Source organism: Lemur catta, chromosome 9 (genome assembly GCF_020740605.2).
Source record: "Lemur catta isolate mLemCat1 chromosome 9, mLemCat1.pri, whole genome shotgun sequence".
Lineage (NCBI taxonomy): Eukaryota > Metazoa > Chordata > Mammalia > Primates > Lemuridae > Lemur > Lemur catta.
In genome coordinates, this window is record NC_059136.1 from 62,511,740 (window position 1) to 62,530,839 (window position 19,100).

Below are 19,100 nucleotides of genomic sequence, written 5' to 3' on the forward strand. Positions count from 1 at the left end.
GACACTGGGAGTGGGGAGAACAGGGGGAAATGTAAATTCTCTGTACTTTTTGCTCAATTGGTCTGTATACCTAAAACTGCTCTAAAAGGCAAAATAAAGACATTTCCAGATATACAAATATGGAGAAAATTTATTGCTAGCAGATCCAACTTAAAAGAATTACTAAAGGAAGTTCTTCAAACTGAAAGCAAGTGATCCCAGACAGTAATTAGAATCCACTGTAAAAAAACAAAGAGCATTGATTGGTAAAGGTAACTATGTAATTAATTTATTTCGTCTCTGAACTGATTTTTAAAAGTAATTGTATAAAACAATCTATATAATTATATTGTTGGGCTTATATCATAGAGAAATATATTTGACATAATAGCATAAAGGAGATGAGTTGAAAGCAAAGGTGTATTGGAGTAAGGAAATAACACCAGATTGTATCTCGAATCCACAGGAACAAATAATGGTAAATAAGGTTAATATAACAAATGATATAAATATATACTTATTCTCTTTTATTCTCTCAGCTTCTTTAAAAGACATAAAATCATATAAAGTAATAATTATAACACTATATTCTTGGGTTTATAACATATAGAAGCAATATGTACAACAATAATGGTACTAAAGGGGGAAGATAGTATAGAGCTTTTTACAACTAACATTTCTGTATCTCCCTGTAATTAAATTAGTATAAATCTGAAGCAGATTCTGATTAGTTAAGATGTGTATGATAAGCCTTAGAATAATCACTTAAAAAAACCCTCAAAAACATAAGGTGAAACAATCATTAAAAGAATTAAAATGTTACATAGAAAATATTAACAATGAGAAAGAAAGCACTACAAAGGGAATAGAAAAAGAAATGAGACATTTAGAGAACAAAGTGAAATAGCAAATGTATTAATAAATCTAACTATATCAATAACATTAAATGTGAATGGATTAAACAATGCAATCAAAAAGCATTTGTTTCAAAGGACACTGACAAGGAAGTTAAGAGAACCCACTGAATGGACACAAGTATTTTCAAATCATATTAATATATAAGGAAGGGTCTTATATCTAGAATATATAAAAAACACAACTCAATAATAAAAACACAACCTAATTTAAAAATGGGCAAAGAATTTGTATGGACATTGCTTCAAAGAAGATATATTATATAAATGGCCAATAAGCACATAAACAGGTGCTCAACATCATTAGCCACAATAGAAATGCAAATTAAAACCACTGTAAGATACAAGCTCATATCCACTGTGTGGCTATAATAAAGAAGATTATCAAGTATGTGGAGAAACTGGAACCCTCATAACTTGTTGGAGGGATTGTAAAACGGTGCAGCCATTTTAGAAATCAGTGTGGCAGTTCCTCACAAAGTTAACTGCAGAGTTACCATATGACCCAGCAATTCTACATATAATACATATGTGTGTTTATGTGTGTATAGACACCCAAGAGAAATGAAAACATGCCCACACAAAAACTTGTATACAGATGTTCAAAGCAGCATTATTCATAATAGCTAAAAACTGGAAGCAACCCAGATGTCCATCAACTGATGAATGGATAAATAAAATGTGGTATAGCCAAACAATGAAATATATTTTGGCACTAAAAAAGAAATGATAACGAAATGACATGGATGAACCTTAAAAACGTTACGCTAAATGAAAGAAGCCAGTCACAAAAGACCACGTATTATATGATTCCATTTATATAAAATGTCTAGAATAGGCAAACGTAGAGATAGAAAGTAGATTAGTAGTGGTTGCCCAAGGCTGGGAAGGAAGGAGTGGTTGGGTTTGACAGCCAAAGGGTATGAAGTTTTTTTAAAGGGGTGATAAAATGTCTCAGAATTGACTGTGGTGATAATTGCACAATTCTGTGAATATACTAAAAACCATTGAATTGTACACTTTAAATGGGTGAATTGTATGGTATATTAATTATATCTCAATAAAGTTGTAACAAAAAAGTTCACATGCAAATAAAAGACAACTTAAAATTCTGAAAAGAGTTTTATTATGGAAACAAAACAAGAAGGGTAATTAAGCATGAAAGAATTTCAGTCTTGATAAAAGTATATTGCATATTACGAAATCTGAAGTAAACTAGTTTATAACCCAACTCTCTTAAAGGATTTATATTTATTGAAATTAACTTTCATCCTTTGTAAAGATGTAGCATTAGTTACAGGAGGAAAATGTTTAATCTAAATACACATTGTCAGAGATATTACTCAAAGGTCAATATGCATAAAGGTTGTATTCATCTGCATTAAATAGCCATACAAAGCTATTAACTTGAAATATGAAAGGGTTGTTTATGAGTTATTTCAAACTATAAGTTTGGAATGCATGTTTTTTTGTGATACCATTATTCCACTAAATACATGTAATGGTCAGAAATTCAGTGTATTTCTTATAGAACTACACATAGGATTATATGTGCCAAGATTAAAATGTCGCACAATCAATAGACTTATAAACAAAATGATTCAAAGTTGTCCATGTGCTAAATTCAGCAAATGATTCCAAAATGTCCTTTTCAATTATGAAAAACAACTAAGTATTATGTTTAGAAATCTTAATGGACAGAAAATAGTTGAGTCATATATATTCCTTTGTAATTTTCACATCTAATTTTATTTTATAAGCTGTTAACACTACATACTCGGAAACTTAATAAAAAGATATTGTTTCAACAAGAAGCTGTTCAATTTTACTTGCAGCTTTTCAAGCTATAATTCTAATACATATTGGGATCTAAAACTATTATCAAATAGCAACAATAGAGATTATACATTCTGAAAACTGGACAAATGAAGCAAGAACGTATTGAGATGTAAATCAGGTCGCAGTTATTTGCTTTACAAAACGTTCTTAAATATACAGATTAATTAATAACATATGCCCTTTAAATAGTAAAGCATTTAAAATAAATTTACCAAAAAATCAACGTACATACTTTTTCAAACCCCACCAATTGTATAGAGAGGCACTACTTTTATCCACAAAAAGCATCAAAATGTTTTAACATTTCAAAAATAGAAAGAGCCCAAAACAACTGATTTCTCAGAAACAGTACAACTTAATAAGATGGCTATTCACAGTGTCCTTTAAGAAATTAATCATCTATTTTTTTAAAGTTCTTTTTCAGCCCTGAATTGTAACATACTTTGACTTCCATTTCTGCTTTTCTTTGAATCAATGTGGACTGTAAGGAAGAATATCACAACATTGAGGCTATTAGAAATTTGGGTTAATGTTCTGAAAAAAAAAATGCTGTCTATATACATAGAAAGTAACGAAGAAAAAAGGTAGTGTTGAAGTACAGTGCATATCCCTTCAATGGTAAAACTCTACCAGTCTAACAAAAATCACCAAGATACAGATGCCAAAGTTAGAAAATATAAACCAGCACAGAGTCAATGTCATATACCTTATTCAAGTAAGTTTTACTTGTTGGATTGTTTGGCATTTGGGAAGCTAAATAAATTAATTTAGGAGGCTAGAAATCCCATCTCTACTCTTAACAAAGAGTTGCTTATTACTGAATTAAAGTTAATAGGGAAAATAGCATAGTGAAGACTCTTTTTTGTGCTTATTGATGAGGAAAAATTACCAAAATTTTCTTAGGGAAAGAAAGAAATGGATAATATTCTTTTGGAAAATAAAAAGTACACTTAGAAATAAAGTTAAGGCACTTATTGCAATGGGTTTGCAATATCAAGGGCAAAGTATATTTTGTATTTCTTTGAGAAATTCCTTCTACCCAAAACCCATAAACTTTGCTCCTTTCATAGTAGATCTTTACTGTCACACCTAACAACTGTAAGTTAGCCAAGTGGAATTACTTGCAGAATTCTTAATCATGTGTTACTCTACAAGTGAAGAAACGAATTAAATGCTTCCTACTCAGTTTTGTAGTACTACTGTTATAACCACAGTTATAATAGAAGCAAATAAGCTTATTTCTCATATCCAATAATTTCTATAATCAAGCTTACTTTTCCTTTTCAACTGATGCCAAATATTCATTATTTAAAACTTTCAATTAAAAATTTCTCCAAATCTGTTTTATTTAAGAAATAAGCTGACAGAGGCAAAAGCAACTTACTAGTATGTCAAACAAAACAACCAAAACTAATTCAGCACATGTGATCTTAATATAAATCAATAGAAGTTCAAGGAAATATTTCACAATACATAAAACATAGGGTGTTTTATTTCCCCTTCAAAATATGCAAGCTGCCTTTTAAATTACATTGTTTTACATGCTCTAATCACAAGTACTACCACATGACTATTCACTGTGTACTTAGGTAACTATATTAATATCTTCATAAGGCTTGAAGCTTAATACCAGTGACTAGATATACAGAGTCAACCTGAGGCACAGTGTCTGCAATTATCTTAATATAGTTAAAAAATTACATAAAAGAGTGAAATGAGAACCAATGAAACTAATGCCTCAGATATAAGACACTGCCATCAAACAATTCTTAAGCTCCAAAAGAGCAAAGCATCTTAGAGTTTGTCTCAGAATGCATGAATTTTTAAAATATATATATTACAGAAAATAAAGACAATGTAAAGATGCTTCCTTACTATAAATGTAGTAATTTATAGTACTGAAAATGCAATTTTTGCAGCACTCTAACAAGTGAAAGTTTTGAAAACCTGCCCACTGAACAGGCATAAGGTAAAACTAAACATGCATCCCAACGTACTAAAATGATACATATATAGACTACATCTATCCTAAATCTCTTTATAAGGCCAAATTAATTATTTTAGAATTTCTTTTAATAAATGATGAAAAATACAAGAAAACTTAAAGGAATATAGCATTTAGACTGTGAAATTGTGTTGTAAATTTTATTATAATCGTCGTTTTGTTCTTAATATTGAAGACTGAATCACAGTTTCATAAATAACATCACATGTGTTTTATAATAAATATATCTGTATGCAGAGGTATATTTAACAGCATCTGCATATATCTCCAGACATTGTTGCTCATTTTAGTGTACATATTCTGATAAAGACTTAATTTTTTTACTTAATAATTCAGTAGAAAACATGTAAATAGATTGTATACTCCATATCCTTATTTTGTTAAGTATGTCAAATCTGAACAACGTTGTTTTAGAGACCCATTTTAAAATATATATAGGTAATAGCTATTGTTTTGTCATGATTAAACTGGTATTAAATTAATGAACATAAGTGAAAAAAGCTAATCACTTAATAGACAGTCATAAAATAATAAAATGCAATATCATGCACTATGTATTACTAAACAAGTGCTCACTTATATAAGCAGCAGATGATGAGAACAATATCATGGAAAATTATGGATATATCTTTATGTATATCCTTAAAAATCACTTTTCTTTATATAATTTCTATTTTAATTTAAATGCTACATATTTTCAGTGAACATTTAAATTAGTTTTTTATTATAAAATTTCAGTTGTTATAAAACACTAAACACCTCCAAAAACTTGCTTGAAGGTAAGAATAATTCTTTCCTTCCACTATAAAATTATATCACATTAAGTATTACAAATGTTATATTTGAGAAATATAGTCTGATGTTGAACATATTCAAATTCAAGATCAGTATTATGACAGAATGAAGATTTATGGGGGAAATGTTGCAACAGACCATATAATAGTAAGGAAGACACCTGTCTGAAATACTGCAGATGATAGATTTGACATTTTACCAAAAGACAGTAATGCTTGATTTTCTCATATTTCCCACAGAACTACGGATCCAGTTAACAGCAGGAGGGGAAAAGCAGCAGCAACATTTCAAATGTCCATGCGCTGATCTATAAAAGACACCATGTAGGTAGAAGAAAATCGCATTTTACTTCGGGTAGTATAAGTTTTTGAAATGAAGGCTCTGTTATTTTTCAAGACTGGAAGGATATCACAGTGTTGATTTTATATACAAAGTAGGATCTGTTCCAGTAAACTCTAGTGAAATAATTCACATATGGAGAATAGTTAATTTTGACCTCATGACAAAATCGCCCATATTTTGAGTGGGTTAACTTGTCACCTTCTTCACAAACCACCTATCAAAAGATATGAAACATAATATTAAAAAGCTGGTTAAACTTACAGAAGAAATATAATCAATCTACAAGTAATTATACTTTTATGAAAAAAATATATTGCTAAATATAGACTGTAAAATATCTCATATTTAGCAAATAAAACCCTCTTCATAAGTGAGTCACCATGCCCACTAAAATCCTGAACTTCCCTTTGAGATTGAGAAACCAGTATAAAGCGTATCCAATTTTTAAAAGATTTCATCATAAAATTTAGAAGACAATGTTTTCATAATCACTGCTTTAAAGAACCTTATCATGAAGCCTACCAAGGCTGAGAAATAGACATATTATATTCCTCATGTACATTTAAACTCTTCTTTGTGTGTAGAACTGACTCACAATGATCTCATAAGCAAGTAGGCTTTTGTGACTTGCCCAGTGCAAAACTTTATGTTCTCACCTAATGATGTTCACTAAGATAGCTTAACTAGCCTGAAGGCATTTTTACAATAAAATACTAAGTATTATTTTAATGCCTATGAAAGATGTCAGAGAGCCAAATTTAAGAGTAAAAAGATGGATTAACTTAAGTCCAGGCCTGGCATTACATGAAAAGGAGAAGTAATCTGATCTTTAGTGTAGAGAAGGTGGGCAGCCAAGAGCAGAATAGAAAGGTTCTGGATAGCAGACGGCAATATATTATAGAAGTAATTACTTAATACCATATCCAATGTTTAATAAAATTCCATTTTGTCACCAATAACCAAAGTTCACAGCCTCAAGTGCCAACAGAGAAAATTCAAAATACATGTAGCATAAAAGAGAATAAGTTTATATTACAAGATTAAGGAGTCATGAAGAAAACAAAGGGAGAAATCACAAAAACTAATTTCCCACCCCCAAATTGGTCTCAGATGATAAGACAAAGAGCTATGATTATTTAGCAAGGGATAGAAAAAATCTTGGCTGCAACTTGAACAGAATGTGCTCTACAACTTAAAATGACCTGAACTTTTCCTAAGATCCTCTCAGGAGTCAAGGCATTCATTCCAGCCAATGCTAATTACCAGATACACAAACTCCCCTGTCAGTCTTCTTGGTTACCAGATATACAGTATATCCACTGCATGGTAAAATAGCTTGGTAAAACAGGTTGGTAACATAGCTGAAATCAATGTAGAAATTAAGATACAGCTAAATCCTAACAATGAAGGTGGCTCTGAATACACTCATTTCTGTGGATAATAGGGAATCAATGGATAGGCACTGTGTTAATTTAGTAAGTAATTTTTTTGGATCTGAATCAAATTCTAAGTAATTTCTCAATATAAGAATATAACAATTTACCCAGCTGTTCTTTAGATTATTATTATAAGTTAAAATTCATTCAAATCAAATTATGCGATTCTTTTGTGTATAAATGTTGAACCCTGCACAAGTACAGGCAATGAATAACAAATTTAGGTATTGGTAAAATTACTATTTTTTTAATAAAAATGTTCAACTTTTGTATATTTAAAAATACTTCAAACTACTTTGAATGCGCTCTCACCATTATTATATAACTCTTAATTATATTCTTAAGTTCCAAAAATAAAGTTTGACGATTACCAGTTTAAATAAATAGTCGTTTTTCTAAAAAGTAATTAACTTTCCAAATAAATGGTTACTTACATGGCCATTTGCAATGTCTAATAAATCTTTAACCCTACAGCCTCTCATGGTTCCCACCTCATTGCAGATAGCATCCTCCACAATTAGGTAATTAGCTTTGTAGGATGTCAGAATTTTATAAATATCCTCGGCAGATCGTTTTGAATAGATTTGGTAGATCTGAAAGAATATAATTAAAATTATTTTAAAAAGCATTTAAAACTTCTGTTAATCAAAACTGTATGTTGAGCATCTACTATATTCTTAGTACTGAGTACTACTATATTATGGAAAATAAAGATATTCACTAAGACTTGATTTCTTTTTCTTTTTTTTTTTTTGAGACGGAGTCTCACTCTGTTGCCCCGGCTAGAGTGCCCTGGCATCAGCCTAGCTCACAGCAACCTCAAACTCCTGGGCTTAAGCAATCCTTCTGCCTCAGCCTCCCCAGTAGCTGGGACTACAGGCATGCGCCACCATGTCTGGCTAATTTTTTTCTATATATGTTTTTAGTTGTCCAGCTAATTTCTTTCTATTTTTTCAGTAGAGACAGGGTCTTGCTCTTGCTCAGGCTGGTCTCGAACTCCCCAGCTCAAACGATTTACCTGCCTCGGCCTCCCAGAGTGCTAGGATTACAGGTGTGAGCCACCCCGCCCAGCCAAGACTTGATTTCTGCCCTCATGAAGCTTATACTCACGTTTCATAGCAGTCAAGATGAACTATAAAACAAACAACAAATATAATGTGGTTTGTAATTAACCTCTAAATCACATTATGCAATTCTAATGACAACCATATAAAAATATGTAATGTACATAGACACAGACTAGGGAATGTAAAAAATTTTAAAAATTGGGGCAAAAACATGACAGGTGGATTTTTTCTTTTTAAAAATTTACTGTTATGATCTTTGATTTTTGTGTTGTGAATAAAAATTGTGACACGAGAAAAGTTTAATGATAAAGATCACTTCTGATTAGAAATAAATTTTCCAGATTTATATAAATGATGTGCACTTAAGCTTCTCAAGACCATCCTTCATATGTTCTATAGAACATAGAAACTTAAGAACTTAGGAGTAATTTTCTGAGGAAAAACTATTAACCTACTTGAGCTGAAATAAATATATAAAAAGCAAAGACTCTCTATATGTGTGTGTATACATATATGTGTATTGTGTGATTAAGTGTATTCTCATGATTAAAATATTCAAAATATTCCACTGTAATATGCAAAGTAAATGGGAAATAATTTAAGCAAATTTAGCCACCACCAATAATCTAATGGAAGAACATCTAAAGAGATGGATTTCTTAAAGTGTGTTCTGTAAACAGTCTTGCAGGATGCTCTAAGAATTGTTTTTACAGGCCAGGCACGGTGGCTCACGCCTGTAATCCTAGCCCTCTGGGAGGCCAAGGCGGGTGGATCGCTCGAGGTCAGGAGTTCAAGACCAGCCTGAGCAAGACCCCATCTCTACTAAAAAAATAGAAAGAAATTATCTGGACAACTAAAAATATATATAGAAAAAAAATTAGCTGGGCATGGTGGTGCATGCCTGTAGTCCCAGCTACCCGGGAGGCTGAGGCAGTAGCATCGCTTAAGCCCAGGAGTTTGAGGTTGCTGTGAGCTAGGCTGATGCCACGGCACTCACTCTAGCCCGGGCGACAAAGTGAGACTCTGTCTCAAAAAAAAAAAAAAGAATTGTTTTTACAGTTGTCTGTTGTTTATCTTCCTAACTGTGTTGCAGGAGAGCAAGGACCCCATCCTTAGCACCGGAAATAGGGCCAGGCATACAGTACATGTTTAATGAAACATTTGTTCACAGAACCCATGTGTCCACATTAATGCCTATTAACATCTTAATAGTAAACCATACTTGGAAAATTCCACCCTAAAATCTTCTCCTCAAAAAGAATAAATAAATTCTAAACACACTTCAAATTAAAACATTTTTTTCAATCACTAAATGTAATGTGGTTTCTTAGATTGGCTGTGGGAACCGAAAAAGGACATTAGTGGAAAATCTGATGAAATCCAAATAAAATCTAAAGTTTAGTTAATGGTATTGTAGCAATGTTAATTTCTTAATTTGCCAAATATATCATGGTTATGTAAAGTGTTAACATTATAGGAAAGCTGGGTGAAGGGTACACAGGAACTCTCTGTAGTATATTTGCAACCTTTCTATAAACCTAAAATTATTCCAAAATTAAAAGGTTTTTTTAAATTTTTTTTTATTTCAGCATATTATGGGGGTACAAAAGTTTAGGTTATGTATATTGCCCTTGCCTCCCCACAAATTAAAAGTTTATTCTTAAAATTTTTTAGCTATTTAGATTTTTATTTTATGTTCACAAATGACATGGTAATAAATTGTACCAAGTTAGGTCTGGTAGATTTTGAAAAATGGACTAAGAATACTAAAAACTCCATAAAGCACTGAAAAAATGATTTGTTTTACTAGGCCTCAATTTTCTAATTTTCATAATGAGAGAATGGGATGGGTGACCTTTGTTATAATTTTCTAGTGCTAAATTTCAATAAATAAAATTTTAGTCAAAGAAATTAAATTCACAATAATTTATCTCTAATAAGCCCATTATTAATTCATATTCTATAAGTATTTTAAAGTATTTTTACATTCTTGCCAATTAGAAAAGACTTGTTCAATAGATAAAACTGAAGGAAATACAAAACAAAAGCAACAATTTGAGGTTAAAAAAACCTGTGACTTTTAAAGCTATAGTTTTGTAAGTAATGTCTTTTAGACTGCTCGTAACTCTATCTCTGGATATTATATCTTTATCTAAGAAAATGACAAAAATTATTATCCTTATATTATTATAAACTCAAATTGCCTTTTATATTATATCCTCTTTTAATCTTTTTTTAAAAACAGCTTTATTAAGATTTAGTTCACTTACTATATAATCTACTTACTACAATTCAATGTTTTTTAGTATATTTACAGAGGTGTACATCTATCAGCACAACAGATTTTAGATCATTTGCACTACCCCAGAAAAGAAACCTTATACCTCTTAGTTGGCATTCCCCCAATCCCTATCTCTTTTTATAAATCTAGCTGTTCTGGACATTTCATATAAATGGAAGCATAAAATATGTGGTCCTTTGTGACTAGCTTCTTTTATTTAGTATAATGCCTTCGAGGTTCATCCATGTTGTAGCATGTATCAGTATTTCATTCCTTTTTAATGCCAAATAATATTCCATTGCATGGATATATCACATTTGTTTATCCATTCATCAGTTGATGGACATTTGTTTCCACTTCAGCTATTATGAATAATGCTGCCATGAACATTCACGTACAAGTTTTTGTGCAGATATATATTTTCATTTCTCTTGGGTATATATCTAGAAGTACAAATGCTGGATCCTATGGTAACTCTGTGGTTAACTTTGTGAGGAACTGCCAGACTGGCTTCCAAAGCAGTTGTACCATTTTATATTCCTACCAACAGTGAACAAGGATTCAAATTTCTCCGTATCCTTGACAAAACTTGTTATTATCTGTCTTTTTCATTATAGCTATCCTAGTGGGTCTGAAGTAGTAGCTAATTGTGGATCTGACTTGCATTTCCCTAATGGCTAATAAGCCTGAGCACCTCTTCATCTGTATATCTTCTTTGGAGAAATGTCTATTCAAGTCCTTTGCCCATTTTTTAACTGGGTTGTCTTTTTTATTATTGAGTTGTAATAGTTCCTTTAATCTTTTTCATTAACATGTATCAGAGTATTTTGTACTTATTTTACACATGAGATAGAGTCAGTAAGGTTAAAAATAATTTGATCATTGTCACAAAATCCTAAATAAGCAAGGATGCTTAAAACTCATGTCTTCTAGCACTCTGGGAGGCAGAGGTGGGCGGATCGTTTGAGCTCAGGAGTTCGAGACCAGCCTGAGCAAGAGCGAGACCCCATTTCTACCAAAAAAATAGAAAGAAATTATCTGGATAACTAAAAATACATAGAAAAAAAATTAGCCAGGCACGGTGGCACGTGCCTGTAGTCCCAACTACTCAGGAGGCTGAGGCAGGAGGATCGCTTGAGCCTATGAGTTTGAGGTTGCTGTGAGCTAGGCTGACGCCACAGCACTCTAGCCCGGGCAACAGAGTGAGACTCTGTCTCAAAAAAAAAAAAAAACAAAAAAAACCCCTCATGTCTTCATTCTGTGGTGTTTTCCATACAACTTTGCTGACCTTATTAGATAAAGCTCTGGATCTTATTAGATAATAAGATTTTTCAGTTTTACTGAAATGCTAACATTGGATTAGCTCTGGTTATCCTTCAGAAAATAATAAAATCATAAATGTCAGGCCCAAAATATCACATATTATTTATCCTGAAAATACTGAGATTTGAAATCTAGATTGGACAACGTTCCAATCTACTTGCAGAACACTCAACAGCTGCCTACAACAAGTCACACTTGCTGGCTCTCTATCTGGCACCTTCAGGTCTAACGTCCACTAACATGCTAGGGATACCTACCTGAACATTCTGTGGCACACACAGAATGCTAACCAATTAAGAAGTTTCTCACTCATTTCACTGCGCTAAATAATTTTCAATGACAATGGTTCTATTCTACCCGTCCTATAACTATTAATAGTTGTTTACATATATTTTTATTTATTTTTAAGTTTTAAGAAACTGTAACATACTATTAGGGCATTGGAAAAAAACAACCCTTCCATGCAATGGCAATAACATTACTGATAGCCTAGAGAAGAGGTGCTCAACCTTGACACTATTAACATTTTAGATAATTCTTTGCTGGGACAGGAAGGAGGCTGTTCTGTGCACTGTAGGATGTTTACCAGCATCCCTGGTCTCTACCCACTCAATGACTATAGAACTCCTTCTCCTGTTGTGAAATCCCAAAATATCTCCACATATTGCCAAATGTTCCCTGGGGGCATAAATGCCCCAGGTTGAGAATCATTGGCTTAAGGGATTATACAAAGATGGGCCACATATTATGAATTAGAGATAGTGTCTAATTTAAATGACATGGTCTCATTTATGTAGCTCGATTTGGATTTTAGTTTTAACAACAAACTTATTCAGTACCTACTATGTACTAGGTACCATACAGAAAGACAAAGGTTTGGAAAAAAACATGATTATTATTCTCATAGTCAAGTTACATAAAATTTAAAATTCTAAAATGTTTTAATTTAATTAGAACCTAACTAGAACTCTCACCTAATTACATGTGATTCTGAAATTCCCTATTAGAAAAAGAACAAAATCAGAGTTGGCTGTTTTAAATCCACAAAAAATAAAGTCCAGGAATATGCTATCTATATTCTGCCTAAGAAACTCTTATCTTTTCAAAGTATAGCAAATACAAATCAGAGATGGCTGTTGTCTCTTAGGGAAATCACTCTCAGGTAGATCTCCTCATCTCTGATCTCTCCCCTGCCTACTGCAGTCTGTTCTCTCTGTGGTGATCACAAAATCTTTTTAAAAATTTTTCACAGAGAGAGGGTCTCACTATGTTGCCCAGGTTGGTCTGGAACTCTAAGCCTCAAGCAATCCTCCCACCTCAGCCTCTCAAAGTGCTAGGATTACACTCGTCAGGCATCATGCCCAGCCCAATAATTAACACTCTAAAACAGATCTAATCATTCCACTGGTAGGGTTATTAAAGGTCTTTGATGTTTCCCAATTACCTCAAGAATAAGTCTAAATTCTTTAGCATGACATTCCAGGTCCTTCAGAACTTGGCCTCATTTTATTTTCTAGTTTCATGACCATACAAATTTCTTGGCTCACGTTACTTTTTCAGCCTGGAATCAGATATATACCTTTTCCAAACAAGTTTCTAATCATCCTTCAAAGCCCAGATCAAGGGACTGCTCTTTATGACAACTTCTTGGATTTTTGTAGGCAGAATTGATTGCTCCTGCTTTTGAACTCCTCTTTGTACCTTGTGTGTGTACATACAATTATAATTTAATAGTAAATAATAACATAATACATTCTCTCATTTAATTCTCACAAGCAGGTGAGAATTATTTTTCTTTTCAAATTCAGTAACTTGCTCAAGGTCATAAACCTAATACATAGCAGAGCTAGCATTTCAGTCCAGATACTCCAATTTCAGAGTCTGCATTCTTAACCTCTATTTTCTGTATTTCTTCTTTAGCTTAGAGTATACTTAAACATTATATAAAATTCTGTAAGTGAAAAACAGAATATTGGGAACTAAAGTTCAGCTGATCATTACTTTCAGATGTGAAGTTACCATTTAAATCCATACGAAACATTCAAAATAATATATTCTCTAAACTGTAATTAAATAGATATCACTCTAATGTTACACTGAGTTATTAATAAATGCCCATTTTTTAAAAATATCAGTGTTTTATAAGCAGTAATAGAATTTTAGCTTAGAAAGACAAAGTGTATCAAGACATTGACAGCCTTCCTTCAATAATTTAATTGAGAACAATAATATTTTCAAAAGAATATTTCCCTTTATGAAATATTACAAATCAAGTCCCTTGATACTTTGTGGAGAATAATATTTTTTTCATAGAAACACGGCAATACTATTCCTAAAACAAAGAATGTAATACTTTAATTTTGGCTGTGCTCTTGGTTAAATGTATTATATTATGCAGATTTTTAAAAACTAAAGCTAGTTAATTCTTCTAAAATTCTTTGGATTTCCCTGGCTAACTAGGAACACATGCATCGCTATAGACTATACTAAAATACAGAGTGCTGTGAAAAAGATCAAATGCAAAATTTTAAATGCCTTACATTTTCATTTCTCTTGAGAAGATCATCATCATTATAAAGAGGCAAGCTTGTCACCGTCCATCCAGTGCATAATTTAATTACACCCATTAACTGTGGACTCCCTGCAAACACAGCTGCAACTGGAGCTTGCCTTCTGCAAAGAACCATAAAGATTTACACACTGAAAAGGCAAGTATACTATGTAAATCACTGATTTATATCAACTTTGCAATACCAGGCAACCTAAGTTGCAATGTCAGTTTTCATTTCATTTCATTTATAGAATCACTCAAAAATAATCGAGCACCTACTATGCACCAGGTACTGTTTTGAGTGCTGAAGATACAGAAACGTTTTTTTTTTTTTTTTTGAGACAGAGTCTTGCTCTGTTGCCCAGGCTAGAGTGCCATGGCATCAGCCTAGCTCACAGCAACCTCAAACTCCTGTGCTCAACCAATCCTACTGTCTCAGCCTCCTGGGTAGCTGGGACTACAGGCACACGCCACCATGCCCGGCTAATTTTTTCTTCTTCTTCTTCTTTTTTTTTTTGAGTTGTTTGGCTAATTTCTTTCTATTTTTAGTAGAGATGGGTCTCACTCTTGCTCAGGCTGGTCTCGAACTCCTGAGCTCAAGCAATCCTCCCGCCTCGGCCTCCCAGAATGCTAGGATTACAGGCATGAGCCACTGCACCTGGCCCCAGAAACTTTTTCAAAAAAGAGGAAGCATGGGGAGACAATAAGTAAATATATATGTCAGCTGGTAATAATGTGATAAAGCAGAGTAAGGGGATGTGACAAGAATATACTACTTTACATAGAGTTTAGTGGTGATGCTGTAAATTCTCAAGTTCATCTTTTGCAAATATTAGCCACCATAACCTAACTCCTTCCAGATCCATCTCTCTTCCTGCTCCTTCCCTATCTTTACCCATGTGCCTGTCTGCAGATAACACATATAGGACTTCTCCACTCTAAATCATGATCTGAAGTCCCAGATAGATGCCCCTTTCAAGGCGGGTAACCTAGAAACAGGTCCCAAAGGGCGGCTCTAAGCCTTCACTTATTTATTCACTCCCTGTATTCAACATTAAGCATCTACCTGCTTTGTGCTAGGGATAGTGCCAGCCTCTAGAAATAAAGACATGGCACATGGCCATTGTCCTCAGTAGTGAGGAAATAGACACAAACAGAATAATTACACCACAGCAACATTAATATTCAACTGTACAATTGTTCAGGCCTTTGCTATGTTTTTAAAAATACTGTGGTAAATCACACACAGAGATGTAACTTCCTCTTTTGTTAATGGACAACACAAGGCTGTACAGTCAGTGTTCCACAATGGCAAAATACAATTCACAAAAAGTATTAATGGACAATAGTTACGGGTGATCTAAACAAAACAATTTTTATACATGCAAGGGGTATCTTTATAGCAACTGACATTATAATAAGACTATTCTCATTTCTATTACCTATTCTATAAACCTATTCCTCATTCTTAGAAACATTTTGTCTTTTTTTCCCATATTTTCCTGGGCTTTTTTTTTTAAATAGTGTTTTATGCCTTTTTCATGTTTTCATTTCTTCTTTTATGTCTTTAATAATTTTCAATATAGTTATTTCATAATCTCCATCAATGGAGTAGATTGATTATAAAAATGGCTGCAATAATTTCTCTGTCCATAGCCATGGTCTTGGAGGGAACAATTGACCTTGGTCATGTGACCTGCATTGGCCAACAGAATGATAGCAAGCATAATGTAAGCAGAGACTTAAAACGTGCTTGACATTGAGACCCCTCTCTTGCTGCTCTTGGGAACTCTACAACTAACTACCTTGTGAACAAGCCTGGAATAACCTACTGGGTGATAAGAGATAGTGGACCAAGTCAATTTGATCCCCTTAGCTGACACCTAGCCAACCCCAGGTATGTGAGAGAGGCCATTCCAGACTATCCACTCCAAGCTGGGATGAGCCACATCAGAATCCTCCCCACTGCCTCTACCCTCCTGACCTTCAAAATGGTGTGAAATAACAAATGTTTACTATTTGTAAGCCACTAAGTTTTGTGGTAGTCTTAGGTAGCAAATGCTAAATGATACAAACAAATTTTATTATCAGAAATTGGAACAGGTCTAACTCTGCTGTTTATCACAAATACCAGCTGATACTTGGTTGCGCTGAATTGTTTCTTCAAGTGCTTTGTAATTTTGGAGCTCAACTTCATAAAACTCTATTTACTGAATTCTGTGTAGCCTGAGTTGAGGATGTATCAGTCATCCCAGACCAGCCCAAAACATTTTTATGTTAATTTCTCAATCTGGGGTTTCCTGGATTAGACAAGTATAATTTCAAACTACAAAACCACATGAATTCAGATCTATTGCTACAAATTCAGATGGGAAACTTTTTTGACCAAGAGCTGAAGCCAAGAGAAATGTGTTTTCTCATCATCTTTTTCTACCACTTGCTGCATACTTTGTTATTGCATCTTTTCACTAACAGTATAGCCTTTTGAGGGTCCCTGAGTTATATTTGTGTGTTTTGGGGGGGTCTCAATGCCAACTCCCTTCTTCCATAGGCCCCAGACAACATCTCCTGTCTTATGTGAGCGTTAAATTCTAAACTCCTTGGTTATCAAAAATACCAATTCACCACCTATCTGTCTCCAACCCAGGACAAAAGAGGCATCTTCTTGACTATCTAAATAAAAGGATATCTGTTCCTTTTTTATGCTGTATTTCTAGATGTTTGATAGTGGGAGTCTCAAATCTCATATATCTTCAAGCCCAAGGGGATGAGTTTAATTATAAAATTAGAATAAATAATGTCTAATCAAAAAGTAAATATCCCTAAAAACATAAAATACCCGGGTTTTATATGAAGAATTTAGAAACATATAAATTTGTTATTTCCCCTGAATCTATCAGATAGCATGCAATAATTAACATAGCTTAACAATAATCTTGGCCAGTTCATTTCTTACTTTATCCAGGTCATAAGTTCCACTGTATCTGGGTCATAGAATTCCTGTAGTTCCGTTAATTCTGTCATTAATCTTGGAAAAAACTAAAATGCAAAACAAAATCCCCAAAAGGTGTGTGTAAGTAATCAGAAAGTTTAAATCTGTTCCAGAGTATTTTAAAAAACTAAGAGACTAACTTCAGGCAAATGATATTACAACACTCTTCTCGTGGAAAAAAATGTCATGGATCTCTTTGCTTTCTTTCAACAACCTGTTTATTCTTTGCAATCCAAATAATCTAGCCTATGCTATGGTTAATTCACTGCCTAGACTCCATAAATAATTTTATCATTACCAAACAATGATAAATTAATCATCAGTTGTATCCTTCATGCACATACACTAAATAAATACATAAATAAACAAATTTCAGGTCAAATAATTTGCAAGTTTAGTGAGAATAGGTTTCATGTTACATTATGAAAAGCCAAAGAATTTATATCACCTTGTAGATATTAAAATTGTGGAGTCACCAAAATATTTTTTAATATTTATTTTGAGATAGGGTCTTGTTCTGTCACCTAGGCTAGAGTGCAGTGGTATCATCATACCTCACTGCAACCTCAAACTCCTGAGCTCAAGCGATCCTTTTGCCTCAGCCTCCCGAGTAGCTGGGACTACAGACGCATGTCACCATGCCTGGCTAATTTTAAAATTTTTTTGAAGAGATGGTGTCTCACTAATTTACTGAGGCTGGTCTCAAACTCCTGGCCTGAAGCAAACCTCCCACCTTGCCCTCTCAAAGTAATGGAATTATAGGTGTGAGCCACCATACCCAATGATTCTTTATTCTTAAGATCTATTTATTCAGTAATTTCCTTTGCCAATTATAAACTGAATTAATAGCAATTAGACTACAGAAAACTGCATTCTAAAAATGGCATTCTAAAAATGTTTTAGCTTTTCTATTATTTCCTAATGATAAGGAAATTAAGCATTACTAAGAATATCACATTTTATTTTGTAGAATAGTGTCTCAGTGTTTCATACCCACATATATAAACGTATCACTATCGTGTAGATAAAGTACTTTTTAGTAATACAAAAATCTGATTTTCTTACCTCTTTCCATAAACTGAGACCTATAATAGTGGGCACAGCCATGCTCAGAATAAGTGCCTAAAATATTAAAGCAAAAAGAGTTATGGATAAATATATTTCAAAATATACTTAGAGGTACCAGACATTGACTCTATGACCAATCACATATCCTTATCATTATAAAACTTTCAAAGAAACTGAAGTCATCATAGAACCTAGTTCACAGGGTGAGATGGGTAAAGATTAATGAATTTCAGACTTATTAAGCTGGAGGTAAAGGGAGACATACATATTTACTAAATAAACATAAGGCAGAACATTAAAAAGGTAATGCTCATAGTAATATTTCAAATAGCAAATCAATATTCGAAAATTTTGACAGGAATTTATGTTATAAAGAGCTCACAAAGGATACTGAACTGCTACATTAAAAGCTAACAACAACAAAAGACAATGAGTTAACACAGGAAAATAGCTAAATATATATCAATACCAATGTATTTAGAAGAATGTAAAAATTCTTCTAAAAATA

The 19,100-nt window shown here is 33.0% G+C and overlaps 1 protein-coding gene across 3 annotated transcripts in view; it reads right to left on the reverse strand.

Annotated features, from left to right (window-relative positions):
- Window positions 1-1,996: 1,996 nt before the first annotated feature.
- DPY19L4 (dpy-19 like 4) overlaps window positions 1,997-19,100 on the reverse strand; it is a 59,136-nt gene continuing 42,032 nt past the window's right edge. Inside the window, exons 15-19 of one of the 3 annotated variants that reach the window (XM_045560744.1) lie at window positions 18,590-18,646; window positions 17,489-17,571; window positions 14,522-14,654; window positions 7,745-7,903; window positions 1,997-6,088 (exon numbers count right to left, since the gene is read on the reverse strand). In XM_045560744.1, the coding sequence (XP_045416700.1) occupies window positions 5,924-6,088; window positions 7,745-7,903; window positions 14,522-14,654; window positions 17,489-17,571; window positions 18,590-18,646 (597 nt within the window). In that variant the 3' untranslated portion in view covers window positions 1,997-5,923. Of the gene's footprint in view, window positions 6,089-7,744; window positions 7,904-14,521; window positions 14,655-17,488; window positions 17,572-18,589; window positions 18,647-19,100 lie in introns of those variants that run through there. The other 2 variants (XM_045560745.1, XM_045560746.1) reach the window with 2 other exon arrangements.